Consider the following 17,577-nt stretch of genomic DNA (forward strand, 5'->3'; position numbering starts at 1 on the left):
TCTGGGTTCAAGCCCTGGCTCCAGCTCGGGATCTTTCTGTGTGGAGTCTCCATGTTCTCCCTGTTCCTGTGTGGGTTCTCTCTGGTACTCCAGCTTCCTCCCACAGTCCAAAGACATCAAGAGGGGACGAGGCTGATTGATACTCTAAATTGACCGTAGGTGTGACTGTGAGTGTGAATGGTTGTCTGTCTCTATGTGTTGGTCCTGTGATGGACTGGTGACCTGTCCAGGGTGAACCCTGCCTCTCACCCAAAGGCCTCTGGGACAGGCTCCAGCCCCCCCGCGACCCTTAACAGGATAAGCGGTAGAAAATGGATGGACGGGTGGATGGATGGATGGATGGATGGATGGATGGATGGATAGATGGATGACTCTGCAGAGTGACAGATTATTGTGTCTTTTGTCACAAAGGAACATTTATGCTTTATATATCTGATTTCTTTTTTTTTCTTTTCTTTTTTTCTACAAAGTGCTGATGGGATGATGCTATTATCTGTAAAATATCGTCATAAAGATCTCTTGGGCACCAAAGACACAAGTTCAAGGATAATTCTGGGATTTCAAACAGGAAGTGAAGGCAAATCTAACCAACGATCTGATATACTGGCACCACACACCGAGACGCCTTCTGAAAGATGTGCAAAACATGTTGTGTAATTTGACCACTGGGTGGCACCAAAATAAGCAAAAAACATGCTCCTAGCTCAGTTCAGCACAATGGTGCTCTGTCTTGAAATGAGCATGCACACAAATTCATCCTTACACACTTTAGGTACAGGCAGAAGGCAAAGCCGGATGGGTAACTTTACCTACTTGCTCCTGAAATGTGTTGTTACTGTCAGTCACCCAGGCTTGTAAAAACTTAAAGATCATCATAGTTGTCGGGGGCAAAGGAGTTAAACATAGCCGCCAGGGTTTATTCCTGTCTGCAAGACTAAAATGAGGGTTGAAAAAGTCCTTTAACGTATACATAAGAACATTCCATGAACGAGGGCCAGTCTCTGGTCATCTGTAATTTGTGATCAGTGCTCAAACCGATTTTTGGACACGATCAGATTAATTTGCTACGGCGACTGGACCACCAGGCCGCTTCGCAGCTGTGTGTTTCTGTCATTTGTGAAGTAAGGTTAAGCTTTCTGTGTTTACTCCGTTGTCCTCCTGCAACAAGCCACAGTCGATGTCAGAGCAATATTTGTTACATCCCAAAAACACATACTTGTAGCAGACAGTGAAGCCATTTGGTTGCCTGCTCTCATTCTACATTCGACCGATTCCAAGACGCTTGTTCTCGATGGGGAAAAATGAGCTCAGGTTTAAAAATACTGGAATTATCCTTTCATAAACATACTTGTGTTTCTGTCATTTGCATAATGTGGATAATCTATTCTTTTGTAGTAATGGAGACAGACGGCCAGCTTCAAATGGAGGAATGTGAGTTGAGAGTGTTTACAGTGTTTTGGGTGGTGGTTGCAGCACCAGGACGTGTTTATGCTTCTTCCTCTCTTGTACATTGAGATTTTCAAGCTACTATTAGTCACATAGTGAGTTTTTAACCCGGAAAACTCGCTAAAGAAGCTGACTTTAGTACTAAGCAACTAATATCTCATCTTCTGCTGCTGCTCAGTTTCACTCATATCAAAGATGAATTCTTTGACCACTTGTGAGATGATGGACAGTTTTTCATTTTTGTGTGGAAAGTGTTGAGAACTTAAGAGAACATTTACTAAAGAAAAAAGGATCTTTCATGATCACAGACATCAGAAGACGGTGTTTGTATTTGTGCATGTACACTGTAGACGACACTTAAACGGCTGATCTGTTTATCTTCTCAGAGCATTTTGAATTGCATTCAGCTCTGTGTTACTGAAATAATACAAAGGACATTTATATAAATAGGCTCTCTATGCGGGGTTCATACACATCTCCAGCCATGTCTTTTCTACCCTTTTGAGGAAAATTATTCATAAATATACCATCTCTCCAACACCTGATCACACATGAAATTCAACATAAACATTTAAATCAGTAAAAGAGATTTTTTTTCTTTGTTGATCTGAATTGAACCACATGCTAGCTTCCAGGATTCCAAAATTGCCATTTTAAAATGGACTTTTCCAGATTTCTCAAGACCGTGTGAACCCTGTCCATGGAGATTTCGTGTGCAGAGCTTGACTTTGAACTGATGTCTGACAAATAGCACAGATTGTGTCTCTCTGCTCTCAGAACTCTTTCATGTAATTCTCATGTCTCAAAATAATTTGTGCAGGCAAACATACAACATGTTCTAGATCACCATCGTGTGGCTGATTTATGAACTGCTGCGTTCTGTCAAGATGTAGCAGGACAAGACAAATGTTTTCGTGATCAGAATTGGCCTCTGACACATAATTTGCAGGATTCACAAGCATTTACAGTGTAAAACCACACCAGCTGTGTGCATTTTAATCATAAAACTTCTGTGAAAATGTGTGTATTTTTTTTATTAAAAAGGTGGTGACGAGGCATGCACAAATATTTGGGAAGCACATAAAGAAAGCTGGGCATCTCTGTCACTAAGCTAGACCCCCTGCTGCAGATGTTGACATCTGGTTGGTTTCCTTATTTGTCTTTGAACACCTCAGAGCCCACAGACCATCTGCCAGTAGACCCCCACCCGGAGGAGGACGGCCAAAACCTGCACCCAAGCCCAAACCCCAGGTGCCTCAGTGCAAAGCTTTGTACGCCTACGACGCTCAGGACACAGACGAGCTCAGCTTCAACGCTGACGACATTATTGACATCATCAAAGAGGGTAAAACATGAGTACTTTCATCCTGGTTGTGATATCAAAATACAGATAAATGCTTCGATCTGAAATCATTTTTCTGCTGCTCAGATGCATCTGGATGGTGGACAGGACGGCTGCGAGGGAAGCAGGGACTCTTCCCCAACAACTACGTCACCAAGATCTAGGAGCTGCTGGTTTACAGCGTGAGGGGGGAGGTCTGTGGACCCGCTCGGAGGACGGGATGGAGCTTCTAGTCCCAGAGTGAAGCACTGCGAGAGTTCTAGAGGAGACAAACTCACACTTCCTCCACTACTGCCTTTGTAGTACATGAATGTAACCGTCTGTTACACCGGTCCAAGAGACAGCCCGGCTGTGCTCTAAACACAAGAGGACTGTTTGACCCCAGGGGCTGTCTTCCTCCACAGTCCCTTCGAGTACTGAACAAAACTATTTATTGTATTTATAGCTTTCTGTGTTCTCTTTACTGTCATTTTCACCTTGCTGAGGTTTTTTTGAACGCAAACTTTTTGAAGCATTGGAATGAAGTATGACTAATCTGTGGGAGCAGGCTGTGATTTTTATTCTAAACATGTCATTTGTAGATTTCTGGAGTCATTGTTGGAGGTGACTGCTGTTTTACAGTAATATTTATTTGAATGCAAAGATGTCACTGCTCACAGGAAATGGACATTCAATGATTCATCACACTGATGATTTTATATCATTTTTTTGTTTTTAATTACCAAAGCCTGTTCAGAAGACCTGGAAAAACCACCTTCATCTCTAGTTTTCATTCCCACATCAGCGTAGAGGCCATGTATACTGTAACCCGAGCATGTCTGTGGCGTCTTAGCACTTTATTGGTACAGGTACTACCTTGGACACAGACATCGTCACACCACAGCCAGTAAGTCAAGTCTATGAAGGACAGATTGCCAAGTTAGCAATCGAAGGAGGATCATTTTGTTTACATGAATTTATAAAAACAGGCATTTTCCAGATCTGATTCTGTATATGTGTTCATATGTAGGAGTTCGCCTGTCAGACTTTAAATTAATTGATGTGTATTTTAATTTTTCTCTCTGCCGTCGACACTCACAGGGCTGCGTTGTTTCTTGTTCAGCTGCACATGGATCACTATCACACACCAGGGTGGATCGATTTTTGTTTTGTCAAATGCGAAATTGGTTTCAGGTAAAAGATATTTGTTGATTTTTTTTTTTTTTTTCATGGCACTACAACGAGTTCCTTTTGCTTTTTTTTGTTTTTGCTCTAGTGTTTCTGCACATTGTTTGCACTGCTGTTGCATTACTTACACATTCCTTTTTCATTTATTTTTTATTAAATAACTACATTATGCTCGAGTCAGTAAAAACTGCTGGGACTTGTCGTAAATCTTCATCATCATCATCATCATCACATATAGTTTGAACTTGGATGGTCCAAAGCACCCTTGTGCAATACAAAACACTAGAGTAGTCTTTTTAATAAAGCATGTAATATTACTGCATTGTTTTGTCTTTTTATATCTGGCCAGTTGTGCACTTATTTCATGGTTGTCTGATGTTATCTAGTAGAATTCTCCCAAAAATAAATGAGAAAATCACAGACCTCTATTTTTACTTTGACCTATTTTGATAAGTCTCCTTAAAATGGTCAAATTTAAGGAAAAGGTCATCAAAAAAATATTGGTATCAGCCTTAAAATGGTGTGTAAATGGTTAAAAGACTAAAAGTGTGTTGTTACAAGTCCAAAGTTTTTGAAAAATAAAAATAAGTGACTTATTACAGAATGCAGGCCACTGTGCTGTCTGACAGCAGTCAAACCTTCAACACTGGCATTACTGATGACGTTAATGAAGGTTCCTCTGCCTTTGTTGTCGTCATTGACGCCGATGTTGGCCTGATCTCTCAACCGGCTAATACAATAAAACATTACCATGACTTTTCCAGCATTGGAGCTCATTTTTCACGACTTTATATTCTCTGAAATGTTTTGTTCTGCATGAAAAAATAAGGAAAAGAAATCTTTTTTTTTCTAACTAAGGACAGGAAATCGATGTCACAATTGATTAAAGTCTATTTCAATAAAATAACACAAACATCTACATTGTGATCCAAAGTTGAACCACATCTGTTGAAGTATGCAGCTTTTTGTGAGGAAAATGTCTTTGAATTTTCAAAAATTCATATTGCATTATTTTTGACAGGGCGGTACGGTGGTGCAGTGGTCAGCACTGTTGCCTCACAGCAAGAAGGTTCTGGGTTTGAATCCCGGCTCGGGCACGGAATCTTTCTGTGTCTGTATGTTGTTCCTGTGTGGGTTCTCTCTGGTACTCCAGCTTCCTCCCACAGTCCAAAGACATCAAGAGAGGTTGAGGCTGATTGATACTCTAAATTGACTGTAGGTGTAGAAATTCATATCTAGTCCTTCTTTTCATCTTGCTGTGGTTATTTTTATGGGAATTTGAGAAGCATTGAGGCAGCACGGTGGTGCAGTGGTCAGCACTGTCGCCTCACAGCACGAAGGTGCTGGGTTCGAGTCCCGGCTCGAGCACGGGATCTTTCTGTGTGGAGTCTCCATGTTCTCCCTGTTCCTGTGTGGGTTCTCTCTGGTACTCCAGCTTCCTCCCACAGTCCAAACACATCAAGAGAGGACGAGGCTGATTGATACTCTAAATTGACCGTAGGTGTGACTGTGAGTGTGAATGGTTGTCTGTCTCTATGTGTTGGCCCTGTGATGGACTGGTGACCTGTCCAGGGTGAACCCCGCCTCTCGCCTGAAGGCAACTGGGATAGGCTCCACCCCCCGCGACCCTTAATAGTAATAAGCGGAAGACAATGGATGGATTGTTTTTCACAAAGGTGTGAACCTTGTTCTTGTGTCAAAACAGCTACTAGGTGAAAGGTCTTTAAATTGGTCTATTTTCTGTGCCACTTCTGTCTGATAATCTGCTGTTCTAAAGAAACAACTGCAGTGGGACTCAGGGATGTGTTGTCTGTGCATTCTTAAACGTGTACACATTCTTGAGAGTGATCACCTTAAGCACGAGACTTTCAGCGTTCTTATTAACGGGCCCATTTCAGGACACCAAACAGGAAAAGGGCTCCGTTCCATAAATTATTAGCCATGTCAGCACACAGGCATCACGAACCCTGGCTTTGGAACTCCTGAATTAAATGCAACCAAAAGTTTCATCAACTCAAACAAAACATTGGGATTCAGTTAATTAATTTATAATCATAATAAAAACACACTTTGTTGAAAATATTGCTCTTAACAGTTTTGGTCACAGAGCAGGACTGATTTTCCCCTGGAATGAATGTTGTATATTTTTGTAACCTGCCTTTGCCGTTGTAAGTTGAATATTTGTGCAAGTAGACAATATCAGCACATGGAAAAGGAAGTGACACTGGCCAAGACACCCCCCCCCCCCCCCCACACACACACACACACCTTCCCACCGCTATGAGCAATCTCCAGCAACCCAAAATAAAACCATGATTTTCAAAGACAACACCAAGGAAAACACTCAAGAGTTATCCAAGTTTATTAATATTATTTTTTTAAAACTAATATAAATCCCACAGAATATGATCCTGGTGCCTTTGAGTCAATGAATGTATGTATACCTGCTTTAAGTACTGCATTTCAACACTCCATTCAAAATATCTTTTTTTCTTTTTTTAAATATTCATCAGAGTGGAAATACATGGCCGCAGCACACTGTCATATTCACTACTACTCTCCTACCCTTTTCTCTCTTGTGCAAGTCTATGCGAGTGAGTTAGTCAACAGTATTAGTGTTTTTCTTTCTGCAGCAGTAAAAATGGACGCTGCTGCTGCTGCTTCACCACAGAGAGACAAAAGGAAGGGTGGATCAAATGAAGTGTGAGAACAAATATGAATCCCTAAATTGAGCTGTGTATTTCCCTCTGAACAAACTGGAAATTTAAGGTCAAGCTAACTTCAGGTATCAAACTGAAAGGATCCGCGGTTGCAGGCTCGTACCGGGATCGTCTTACAGTAACGCCATCAAGCGGCCATCTGCAGAGATGAGCCCAAACCGAAGTGAAGAAAAGATTCACGGCAGATGCCAACAAGCTTTCCATGTTAAAAAAGAAGAGGGATGTGACATTCTTTGTTCTCTTAAAATACATCAGATGGTGGTGGTAACGGTGTCAGGTCAAATGCAGATGCTGGGGTGGGGGGGTGGGGGGGGGGTATCGTAGCAAAGCATGTGCATATCGTAGGAGTGAGGTGAACGTTGGAGTTTACTTCCACTCTAGAAATACTGGGTGTGCACTAATACAGCAGCTGATCTGTTAACATACTTCCCTAGTTAGGAATGTCTAGGAATGATTTACTTAAAAAAAAAAAAAAACTTTCACTAACAATCCACATCTTCTAAACATAAACTAATCAATACAATGATTGGTAAAATGAATTCTGCAATGTTTTGTTGTTGTTTTTTAAAAAACAAAAAAATAAAATAAAATAAAACTGGAGGTCAACATTCTATTCTAGTAAAGCGAGGCATTAGGTCTACAGAAATGCATCTTTACCAGAGCAGCTCTCCTCACCTGCAAGTTGTTAGGCCGTGTTAAGCCCGTGTTACATGTGCAAAGAAATGCATCGCAAGGAAACATGCAGAAGGAAACCAAACAAAAATGACACTTGAGGAGACAATCAAAAGCTACATAAAAGCTTTATAAATACATAAAATCTGAAACCCTTAATGGAGAATTCTAGCTGTTGTAGTAATAAGTGATAGCTGGCACTCTAGGCTCAATGCTTTTTTTTAATTTTCTAGTAGTAGAGCTGCGCAGGTAAATTCATGCCATCTTTGGTTGACTGCAGTACTGAAGAGAAAATTAATATGATCTTAAAATAAATTTCAACAAAGGGTTGTTAGAAAAGAAACAACAGCATCAACTCTCAGCAGACAACTGCGCCTCAATGTCCACTCTGCAGATGGGGCACTTCTTATTGGTGAGGAGCCACTGATCCACACACAGCTGATGGAAGAGGTGCATACACGGCAGCCGTCTGCAGGGCAAACACAAGACAGCGCCAGGAGTGTCAATCTCCTGCTATTACAGCTGCATTAACATTTCGAGCCACTTGGGGGCAGTGAAGACAACACAGACGTCCTCATATAAAGTTGAACTCTGTACAGCTCATTAGCACATTTACACATTAGCAGGGTGTCTCAAAAACTGATGGAATGATTTTGATCAAATTTGGTGGAAAGATTGATGAGATAACATGGAACAACTGATGAACTTGTGGAGGCGACCTGGATCTAATTGTACATCCTGAAGATTATTCTGGGACACTGACAGGATGTTTTTCTGGACACGCCATGGATGAATTAGCATGACATTCCTTGAGTCCATGTGAAATGGTTGAAAGTTCAAAATTTCTGCTTCCAGGAATAATCCTGACCACATCACAATAACAATAATAATGTCAGTAACTTGAATTCATTCAGTGCCTTTCAAAGACCCAAGGCGTTTTTATAAAGTAAATAAAACTGACAAGAACAAAAGTAAAGTCTTCTGCATCTGAGATCAGCAGACGTATTGTTTTTGTGACGGTCCAAGAAGTTTGTTGAGACAACATATTTTAGTTACAGTGAAGTACAGTGCAGTAAGTATTGAACTCCCAGAGATGGGCGATCCAGTCAACCTGTTTCTGACAGTTGTTGATGAATAATACAATATTCATAGTTACAGACGCACATTAGCTTGCAGCTAGAATCTGGTATGGAGAACAAATGGAAACATTTATGTTTGTACATTACGTCGTACATCACAATACATGAATGAGATATTCTATATTCAGTTTTCCTCCTTTGAGGATGTTTGTCACACTGAGAGCGCCTCCTAGATGTGTTTCTGTCCACTTAGTGAAAGTGAGTCAAATATTCTCTTTTCTTTTGCTGTTTATCTTCTCTATCGACTCCTGAAGGGAAATACTTGTCTGCTAAATGCTCCAGTGTTCACCAGCTTGTTGTTAACTCTCTGGCTGCACAGCAGCAGCTGAACATCAGATTTACAGAGGGTTTTCTCTGGAGAAAAGCTTCCTGCTGAAGCCAAAACTAAACTATGAGGGCAGAGGGGCAGCTACAGAGACACACACATCGTTCTTCTACTGCAAATAATGACAGTAAATACTATAATTACAGTATTTACTGCAGTAGTGTTCTGAGAGATTATTAAGCCTTGTGTAAGCGGGACACTGCATTTGTGTTTTGAGTTATGTTTTCAGTAGGAAATATTTGCTCTGTGCTGAATACCACAAACAGGAAAACAAAACCAGGGAAGGGAGGAACGAAAAACACTGAGACACAAACAATGTTGGTTTTGGTCTTTTCATGGGCTTCCGTTGACAGAAAAATAAAGAATATTGTCAGCTGTAAGCTTCATATAAAACTACAATAAGCACTTTTAAGTTCCAAGTCCAATTACTCAGCTTGTTGGCCTCTGAGCACTTCTTTGCTTCAAACCAAGGGTCATGCACAATAAATCAGAAATGTGCGGAACCATCAGTTTGATTTGGTTATATTTTCAAAACCTAACACAAACTCAAAATAATAAAAAAAAAGATTTACCATCAGCAATTAAATACTTCAATTTTGAACCAATGTGTTTCTGTACCCCACACTGAAGGAAGCACAGTCATAATTTTGAACTCATAAAAGTAACAACAGATTATGACTGTAAATAAGAGAAAAAAGTGGGTTCATTACAAAAGTGATTAAGTCCTTATTACATTATTTCACCAACAGAGGGCAGTTACATCCGCTACATCTCCAGTGTGAAAGCCAAAAACAATTCCCTGGGCCAGGTCATTTTAAGGTACTCTGGGGTTTTCTGCTGATGACTGTACCTGGGTTTTTATTAAGCCCGGGAGACTACAACTACATTGCACATCCCACATGACCTGAAAGCGTAATTGAACACACTCAAAACTGCCAGCAATAAAGGGTCTGAACACCCAGGAGGGCTTCCATTTACCTGACGTCCTCCCCCTCCTCCAGTATTGACAGACAGATGGTGCACTTTTCTTCTGTGTCTTCATCGGCACCCTCGTCTTCATCTTGCTTGCCGTGCAGCTTTCTCTGTTAGAGTGAAAGTTTTGGAAACACGACTTGATACGCAGCATCGACCAGCAAAGCTGCCTCAGCAGACTCAATCTTGATTCATCCTATTATTCCACTTTACATGTTAAACTGCTCTACTACAACATTACAGATAGATATTACTATTAGAGAGCGAATATAATACAACTATTATTTAAACAAACATTTCAGTAAAAACAATTAATTCTTTTGGGGACAGAGAGAATGGTCATTTTGTCCTGAAAACAGAAAAAAAAAACTTGCAATCTATTGTTTCTATGCTAAACAAGTTATTCTAGAGCCGAATCCCCTGGACCCCCCAAGACTACAACTAACATCTACTGTACATGTGAGCAGAGACATGTTTCCAAATTGATTTGTTTATTATTTCTCACCGATTCTGGGGTTGCGTGCATATTTTTCCCAATAGATGCCCAAGCTTCAGGGGTTAACTGTTGGTCAATGTCTCTCTCCAACACCTTCTGTATTGGGTGGCAGGGTGTTAGATTGCTGATTTAGATACATTTGGAAACCTCTAAGGAAACCTTTCCCCAACAATAACTTCACAGCTGCAATCTCTAATAAAAGACACTACAGTACTTTGCTAAATGTTGGCAAAACATTGAATGAGCACAAAAGACCACTCTGTCCCAGAATACACTGTAACAGACAAGCACAACTAGATACAGTAGCTGCTAAATGCATTCAACGATATATTAACAGCTCCTAACAAATCCTCACCTTCTTGTACTTGTGTGGATAAGTGCACCTCTCTATGGTTCCCTGAGAGGCTCCTCGGTTCACAGTCCCCAGTCGTTCCTCTAAATGCAGCAGGTCCTGAACAGAAGACGAAGGAAGAAACAAATAGACTTGTAAACACAGAGGCTAAGCTCTTTCTTTGTAGACACAAACATTTCTGAGCCAAAGATACACTTCCTGGTTGATGCTTTTGAGAAACTACATTTCATTCAGTGACACCCACCAATGCAAGTCCAATGACTGAATGTATAAATCCACCTGTACATGTTGGCATAGACTGGTGCTTCAAAGCTAATTAGATTAGCTACAAAGCTAATCTAACAGAAGAAGTTGAGCCGTACTGCAGCTTGCAATTGCCTAGAGGGCACAGCTGCTCCAGAGAATGAACCTGTACGCACGGGAACCTGGAGCGTGTCACTCAGGGATACTGACCCACAACCGAGAAGTGCTCAGTCAACATTTTCTCCCCTTTGTATGAAGTCATCCAACATCAGCATATACAACTCAAGCAGTCCCCAAACGACAGTTGTGTAGACTTTGTGATCTACCTTTAACAGTTGTATCAGCATGGTAAAATGGACTCAATTTTATATAGCGCTTTTCTACCTTAGCAGCACTCAAAGCGCTTTACAGTGTCATCTCATTCACCCATTCACACACACACTCACACACTGATGTGGAGGCTGCCATGCAAGGCGCCAACCTACTCATCAGGAGCAATTATGGCTTCAGTATCTCGCTCAAGGACACTTCGACATGGTCACCCGTGTCGAGGATCGAATCAGCGACCCTTTGGCTGCTAGACGGCCACTCTACCCCTGAGCCATGCCGCCCATCATAAAACAAAATGACGTAGTGATAGTTGAAAGAAAAAAAAATAGTAACAATGATGGCGGTGGCAGTTAATTCAATCAATCAATTGTTAAATGAATTGACATAAAAGTGAATAATCTACATCTCTTTTTTAAACTCCCCTTAAGCACAGTCCTCACCTCATAGGTTCTTCCAAAGCCAGTCATTCTAGATGAGATGTAGCGAATGTGCGGGTAGGTCACTTCAGATATGCCAGTGTGCTACGAGGGGGGAAACAACAGCGTGCACATGAACTTCAGGTTCTGGAAAATCATCCCACTGCACTTACACATCCCTTCAACATCTGGCTGATAAATGAATGAGTGATCTATTATAAATGTACAGTTTAGGATGATATTCAAAAATGAAAATTGATTTGCCCTTTAACTTGGGTAATTACGGTAAACAAGGGCCACTGCTTGTTGCATGGAACATGTCAGAGCCCAAACAGGCAACATTAGCTGAATAACTTTCTAACAGTATCTCATGTGGAAGAGATTATATCATTACATCGTGTGACATTTCATATCGCTAAAGGTATGATAGCAATATATGGTGCAGAAACTTGAAATATAAATTAATTTTACAGGAAACAGATAAAAAGTGAGAACTGTTACAGGTAAACAAGGTCATTTAAACCTAGAACAGCAGGTTCCTGGTCTGCGACACACAGAAGATTAAGTCCTTTTCTTTTGATGTTTTGTTTGAAAACGAAATCAAATCAAATCCCAAATGGAGTCTGGTGTGAGGAAAATTTTATTTTTAGCCTTCATCACCCCACCATATTTAGCTCTTCTCCTCAAATCCACTAACTCTCAGCTTGCTTAACAATGGATACACTGACAAGATTTGGGAAACTTGATGTGCATCAATAATGCAGAGGAGGACTAATAGCAGAAGACAGCAAACGTTTGAGGGGGGAAAGGCAACGACATTCTGTCTATATTTGTGCAGAGTCTCTCAAGGCCTCTGGATCTGAGTGTGCACACGAAATGCCTGATGAGCTACTATTAATTACTTATGCATAATTCATCAGGTTCACCAAACCATCCTTGAAATAACTGATGTTATAAATTAGGGGGCCAACACTATTAATCTGAGCCAGACTTCATATAAAAGTGATTCTTTCTCATTTATGCTAATATATGCATGTGTGTTTTCGCTCACCATAAAGGGGATGGGGAAGTGGTGCAGTCTGGGGGGAGGGTGGTAGTGGGGCAGGTGGGAGTGCAGGTGCCCTGAAGGGTACGGTGCCACAGTCACTCCAGTCTCGATGCCAAGCTCCCTGTAGACAAACACACTTGTGACCATTCGTGATCAAGATGACCTCTACTAGAGGTAAAACCAGAGAAGTTTTGATGTTGACCATCTGACACGAACCCAGACTAGGATTAAACACTAAATCAACTCTTACATCGACCATGCTGTTCTCTGCTCAGGTTGGCGAGGGTGGGAAGACATCGTCTGGGGCACGTGGATATGGTGTCCATGGCCATAGTTGGGGTGCATTCTGTGGGGGTGTGGAGGAGGACGCTCGTGTGCTCGTCTGCAAAGAAGAGGGAATACAGGCTCATGAAAGATTGACTGAGAGCTGCAAATTCATCTTAACACAAACTTGGGAGTGTTCAACTCACGTGGGGTGCTGCATCATTCTGCGCCTCTGGACCTCCATCCTCTGCAGCATGTCATGTTGATGGAGCCTCTGCACTGAGGCCCCCAGTGCCGGCATATGGTGCGGCAGGGTCTGGTGGTCGGTTGGCAGGTGTTGGGCCAGTGGGGCACTTGAACTAGAGAGGTGGTGGGCCGGCAGGGGAGGGGGTGGGGCTGAGGGCACAGCGTGGCCTGCGGGGTGGGATGGCAGTGGTGGATGAAACGAGTGGACAGTGTGGGGAATGACATAATCGCCTTGTGGAGTGGGCTGAGGTGTGAGTTGGGGGTTCCCATGGGAATGAGGACAGGCGGTGGAGGGCTGATGATGCAGTGGGCGTGCTAGGGAGCCATCTGCAGTCGAAGAGAATAGAACAAGTAAATCACCTTTAGAGACCAACCTCATTAACAATTTAATGCTGGCTATTTCTCACAGGCACAGCATTTACAATCTTGGCTTATCAATGACACATTAAAAGCAATTTCATCAACACCAGTGTTGACAAAAACATTCAATAACATAACAGGCTCCTCCTCTTTTTAATTAAAACATCTGAGTCCTTCTTGGTACAGACATCATCCTTTTTCTCAATAAAAGTAAGACAAAGTGAGAGGGAAAAGGGAGCAGAGGCAAGAGAGAACTCCCAACTGGCAACTAACTATTGCTGTCTGATCCACTTCCCACAACAGAAGCTACACTACCACTGATAGCAGCAAGACCCAGGAATGCCCTGGAAAAAATAACTTTCAATATCTCCACTAAAAGTTCAAAATACATGATGGTTCCAAAGTGAAGGATTAATTATATTAAATAACTATAATCTTAAAAAAGTTATGTTAGTAAAAGGCTGGTCTGACCATCAATGATGGCTGACTATATTGTCTTTTCTGTGGGTCACTGTGAGCATGTGTCTTCCAGTTGAGCAGCTATTGTTTTTTCCTCAGTATAGCTGGCAGGCTAATGATGATTTCATGTTTAATATAACAAAATTACACAATTACTCAAAAAGAAAGTGAATTCAAACCATACAATGATATTAATACAGCCAAAATAAGTGGTTTTATAGACATTTTTTGACACCTAATGTTACTGCTGGCTGCAAATGGAGGTGTTATGAGTGTCCATGTAATAGAGTCCCATCTCTGGAGCATATGGAATTTAGGATGGAGCATTGAGCTAAATCAGCAAGTAGTACAGCAGCACTGCATATAAGTGTATTTTCCAAAAGCAATAGCTGACCCTGAAACTGTGTTAACATTTCACAAACTATAGTACTCACATGAGGGGTGCATGTAATGTCTGCAGGGCTGCTGTGGTTGCGTTTGTGGCTGAGGCTGAGCCACCATAGATGAGCTGAACGAGTCCACGACTGCTGGCTGGCTGGGCCCAGGGGTGGCCTGGGAAACGTAAGCAGGAGGCCGCGAGGTGGAGCCCGGACAGCATGGGTCAAAGGCCGAGGTGCTGCCATGGAAACTAGCCCCGCTGTTTCCACTGCTTCGAACACTGCTGTTGCTCAGGTCCACTGGCAGAGTTTGCTAAAGGAGGGAGGTAAATGTATTATAGAGAGAGAGGGGGGACAAACATCTCAAGCAGAATACTAAATGGATCTTTCTGAGGGAGCGTATTCCTGCAGTTCAAATACAAGTGAGAGTGCATAGTGACACTACAGATTCTAAAAACTTGCAAGCAGCTTTTCATTAAAAAATTGTTCATAAAATTGCACATTAAATCCCAAATCTTGTATCTTTCTGACGATTACCAAAAACTTCCTGCCCAATTAATGATTTTTCTTCAAATGTTACATCTAGAAATTACAAAAAAAGCATGTGCTGTCTTTAACTTTTTCCTCCATTTATATTCGGTGCCAATTTAAAGTTTCCCGAGTTTTATAGCTTTCAAACTTTTAATTCCATCAACGGTGATTTTTTTTTAGTTCTTTGCAAGTAATTTTGCCTTCAATTCAAAAGAGATAAGACTGAATTAGTACTGCTTTTCAAATCCAGAAAATAAATTATATGTGGATTCAACATAAAATGAACCCAGACCAACATAACCGTGGGGAGGTCACCAATGGTGTCTTCGTCCTTTTTATTATTTGGTCAAGAATACTAGGTTAAAGTAAAATGAAAGCAATAATTCAAAAACTACTGCAGTATGTACTGAATGACCTGGCCTACCTGGTCATGGTAGTGGGCTGCGTTGCTGCTACTACTACTGTTACTGCTGCTGCTCACTCCAGCACAGGGGGCAGGCACAGCGCTGGGTCTCTCCACAGCACAACTTGGCTCTTGGAAGGGCAGGGTGCCTGGGGGCTGAGGCGCAGGGTGATGAACATGGTGGAGGAAGTGGTGAGCATTGCTGTGGCTGTGGCTGTGACCATGCTGAGAGCTGCCGGTCTGCCGGGTGAACGAGGTCTGCCAGCAGCTTGAATGGGAGTGGCTCAAGGACAGATGACCAGGGGAGGGCCTTCCACACGGGGAATGCTGCTGACAGCAGGACGGCAGTCTGGGCATGGCCGTGCCTGTACTGTCTCCAGCTGTACTTGACAAGCCTGGTCTGCTGTCATCTGGTGAGAAGAAGAAATTCTCTAAGAACAGAAATAAGATTGAAGCAGGCTAACATTTCAAAATGTGATGAGACCACAGACATTCACAACAGTTTCTTTAAACACATTTCCTGTAGCGGGCTTTGCTAGCTGACAACAGGTTCTCCTGTTACTTCTGGCAACATGGCCGGTACACAATGAGCTTCTACTTATATCCACAATATCCTTGTCAATTTATCCATTCTATGATGCAGATTATTCATGTTGTCCTTCCTATCCAATACTTCAATTTTTGCTTTATGTATAATTTATCTCAGTTAAATCATTTGGAGGTTTAAATTCCACTAGTCCAAATGGTGGATCATCATTACCAAAATGAGACCCTCTCACAAATATGTCCTTTCCTTGTCTCACCCTGAGCCCAGGATTTTGGCTCTGTCTGCAAGTCTTTGACCCGAGCTGACTCTTAACCAAACAGTGGAAATAAAATAGCCCAAGCAGCAGGCTGCAACATGCTGTATCCTGTCTTACCCTCTGCGGCTGTTCGAGTAGAACCACTTGGCCTCTGTGGGTGCATACTTTCTGGTATTGAGCCTGGGCAGCTAGAAGAAGGGCCTGGGGCATCATTGAGCTCTGAGGTAGAGGCATGTTGGGAAGATGATGATGAGGACGACCTGACTGTTTGAGGCTGACTGCTGCCAGAGGTTGTTGGCACAACTGAGAGATCTGAGGACAAAGAGGATTTAGAGTAAGTCGGATTTAGAGTTAGAGTTTGTAATAAGAAAGAGAGAAAACACAGCTGGCTTTTATTGCTTCAGAAACATCAATGACTTATCCTGAAAACACTTTATTGAAAAATTCCATTAATTTGATCTGATTGTGATCTCAGAACTGAGACCACCAAATAAAGCACGTGTACTTTTCTACACTATTTGGTGAAGTTTTTCAGTTAAATATTTGCAGAAAATGCACTTCTTCTTTGCTGTTGTTTTCATTGGCAGGTCTAATAACTTGCAGGCATCCACATCTATTCATGACCTTAGATGAGACTTGAAATCAGACCAATGCATACGAGTATATTGTCATGATTGAGATCACAAAAGAGGAACAAGCTAACACACGTCTGGCAAAAAAGTAAGTGTGCACACATTTCAACCTTTGTGTATATGCTCAGTTTTAGTGGTAAATCTAAAGAGTGTTTGATGCCTCCACCCCTGGTGAGAAGAATAACCCTGGTGTGGACTGTGGCACAAGTCTACAGAGGCTTAGGAGCCGAGAAGAACAGACCTAATAAGCATTTTAGTGAGTTCGCTCAATCTGATTTGCATGTTCAGAAATTAATTTACTGATGTAATATTTTTCCATTTAGCACATCTGCAGTCTGATAAAGAGACTCACACGACCAAAATCACACAAAATGACGAGGGTTTAAGAGAAAAATATAGATGAAACCAATTAGATATCTAGATGTGACATATTTCACAAAACTTGGGTAGCAACTGAGCAGGTATTGTCTGCTGTGACTCTCAGTCAACAGACTCAGACTCAGCAGAACAGACTCATCTCACACCATTGTGGTATGTTACTATTTCTAAATAAGTACCGGTACACAAGCTGCCTGTTCTGCTGATGACTGAGGTACGCTTGGCTTTGTTACCTCATTTTGGGGTGTATAAAATGCAACAAGTCTCCATTTTGTTTTGAATAATTAATCAGCAGAGAGTGGTAGAGGAGAAAGGGGAGGTTCTGGAAAAGCTGTGGCTGTACTGAAGGATTCAGTTTGTGTCATTGTTGTTCATCTGTGGGCTACTAATTGCTATTCTTTTTTTCATTTGAAAATGTTTTCTTACATGGGAGATTGAAATTATCATGCTAGATAT

The 17,577-nt window shown here is 41.7% G+C and overlaps 2 protein-coding genes across 5 annotated transcripts in view; one reads left to right on the forward strand and one right to left on the reverse strand.

Moving 5' to 3' along the window:
• The window catches only part of myo1ea (myosin IEa), a 50,034-nt gene extending 46,034 nt beyond the window's left edge, over positions 1 to 4,000 (forward strand). Inside the window, exons 27-29 of one of the 2 annotated variants that reach the window (XM_086183781.1) lie at positions 1,396 to 1,431; positions 2,622 to 2,791; positions 2,876 to 4,000. In XM_086183781.1, the coding sequence (XP_086039907.1) occupies positions 1,396 to 1,431; positions 2,622 to 2,791; positions 2,876 to 2,952 (283 nt within the window). In that variant the 3' untranslated portion in view covers positions 2,953 to 4,000. The remainder of the gene's footprint in view (positions 1 to 1,395; positions 1,432 to 2,621; positions 2,792 to 2,875) is intronic. The other variant, XM_086183782.1, reaches the window with a different exon arrangement.
• Positions 4,001 to 6,215: 2,215 nt separating this feature from the next.
• Positions 6,216 to 17,577, reverse strand: part of rnf111 (ring finger protein 111) — a 28,416-nt gene continuing 17,054 nt past the window's right edge. For 2 of the 3 annotated variants that reach the window (XM_086183800.1, XM_086183791.1), the window contains exons 6-16: positions 16,229 to 16,423; positions 15,330 to 15,718; positions 14,432 to 14,687; positions 13,139 to 13,505; positions 12,919 to 13,050; positions 12,672 to 12,789; positions 11,645 to 11,725; positions 10,635 to 10,730; positions 10,289 to 10,375; positions 9,790 to 9,893; positions 6,216 to 7,816 (exon numbers count right to left, since the gene is read on the reverse strand). In XM_086183800.1, coding sequence (XP_086039926.1) covers positions 7,699 to 7,816; positions 9,790 to 9,893; positions 10,289 to 10,375; positions 10,635 to 10,730; positions 11,645 to 11,725; positions 12,672 to 12,789; positions 12,919 to 13,050; positions 13,139 to 13,505; positions 14,432 to 14,687; positions 15,330 to 15,718; positions 16,229 to 16,423 — 1,943 coding nt within the window. In that variant the 3' untranslated portion in view covers positions 6,216 to 7,698. The remainder of the gene's footprint in view (positions 7,817 to 9,789; positions 9,894 to 10,288; positions 10,376 to 10,634; positions 10,731 to 11,644; positions 11,726 to 12,671; positions 12,790 to 12,918; positions 13,051 to 13,138; positions 13,506 to 14,431; positions 14,688 to 15,329; positions 15,719 to 16,228; positions 16,424 to 17,577) is intronic. The other variant, XM_086183808.1, reaches the window with a different exon arrangement.

Source organism: Aulostomus chinensis, chromosome 2, assembly GCF_037954235.1.
Source record: "Aulostomus chinensis isolate RoL2024-O1b breed Wild chromosome 2, RoL_Achi_v1.0, whole genome shotgun sequence".
NCBI lineage: Eukaryota > Metazoa > Chordata > Actinopteri > Syngnathiformes > Aulostomidae > Aulostomus > Aulostomus chinensis.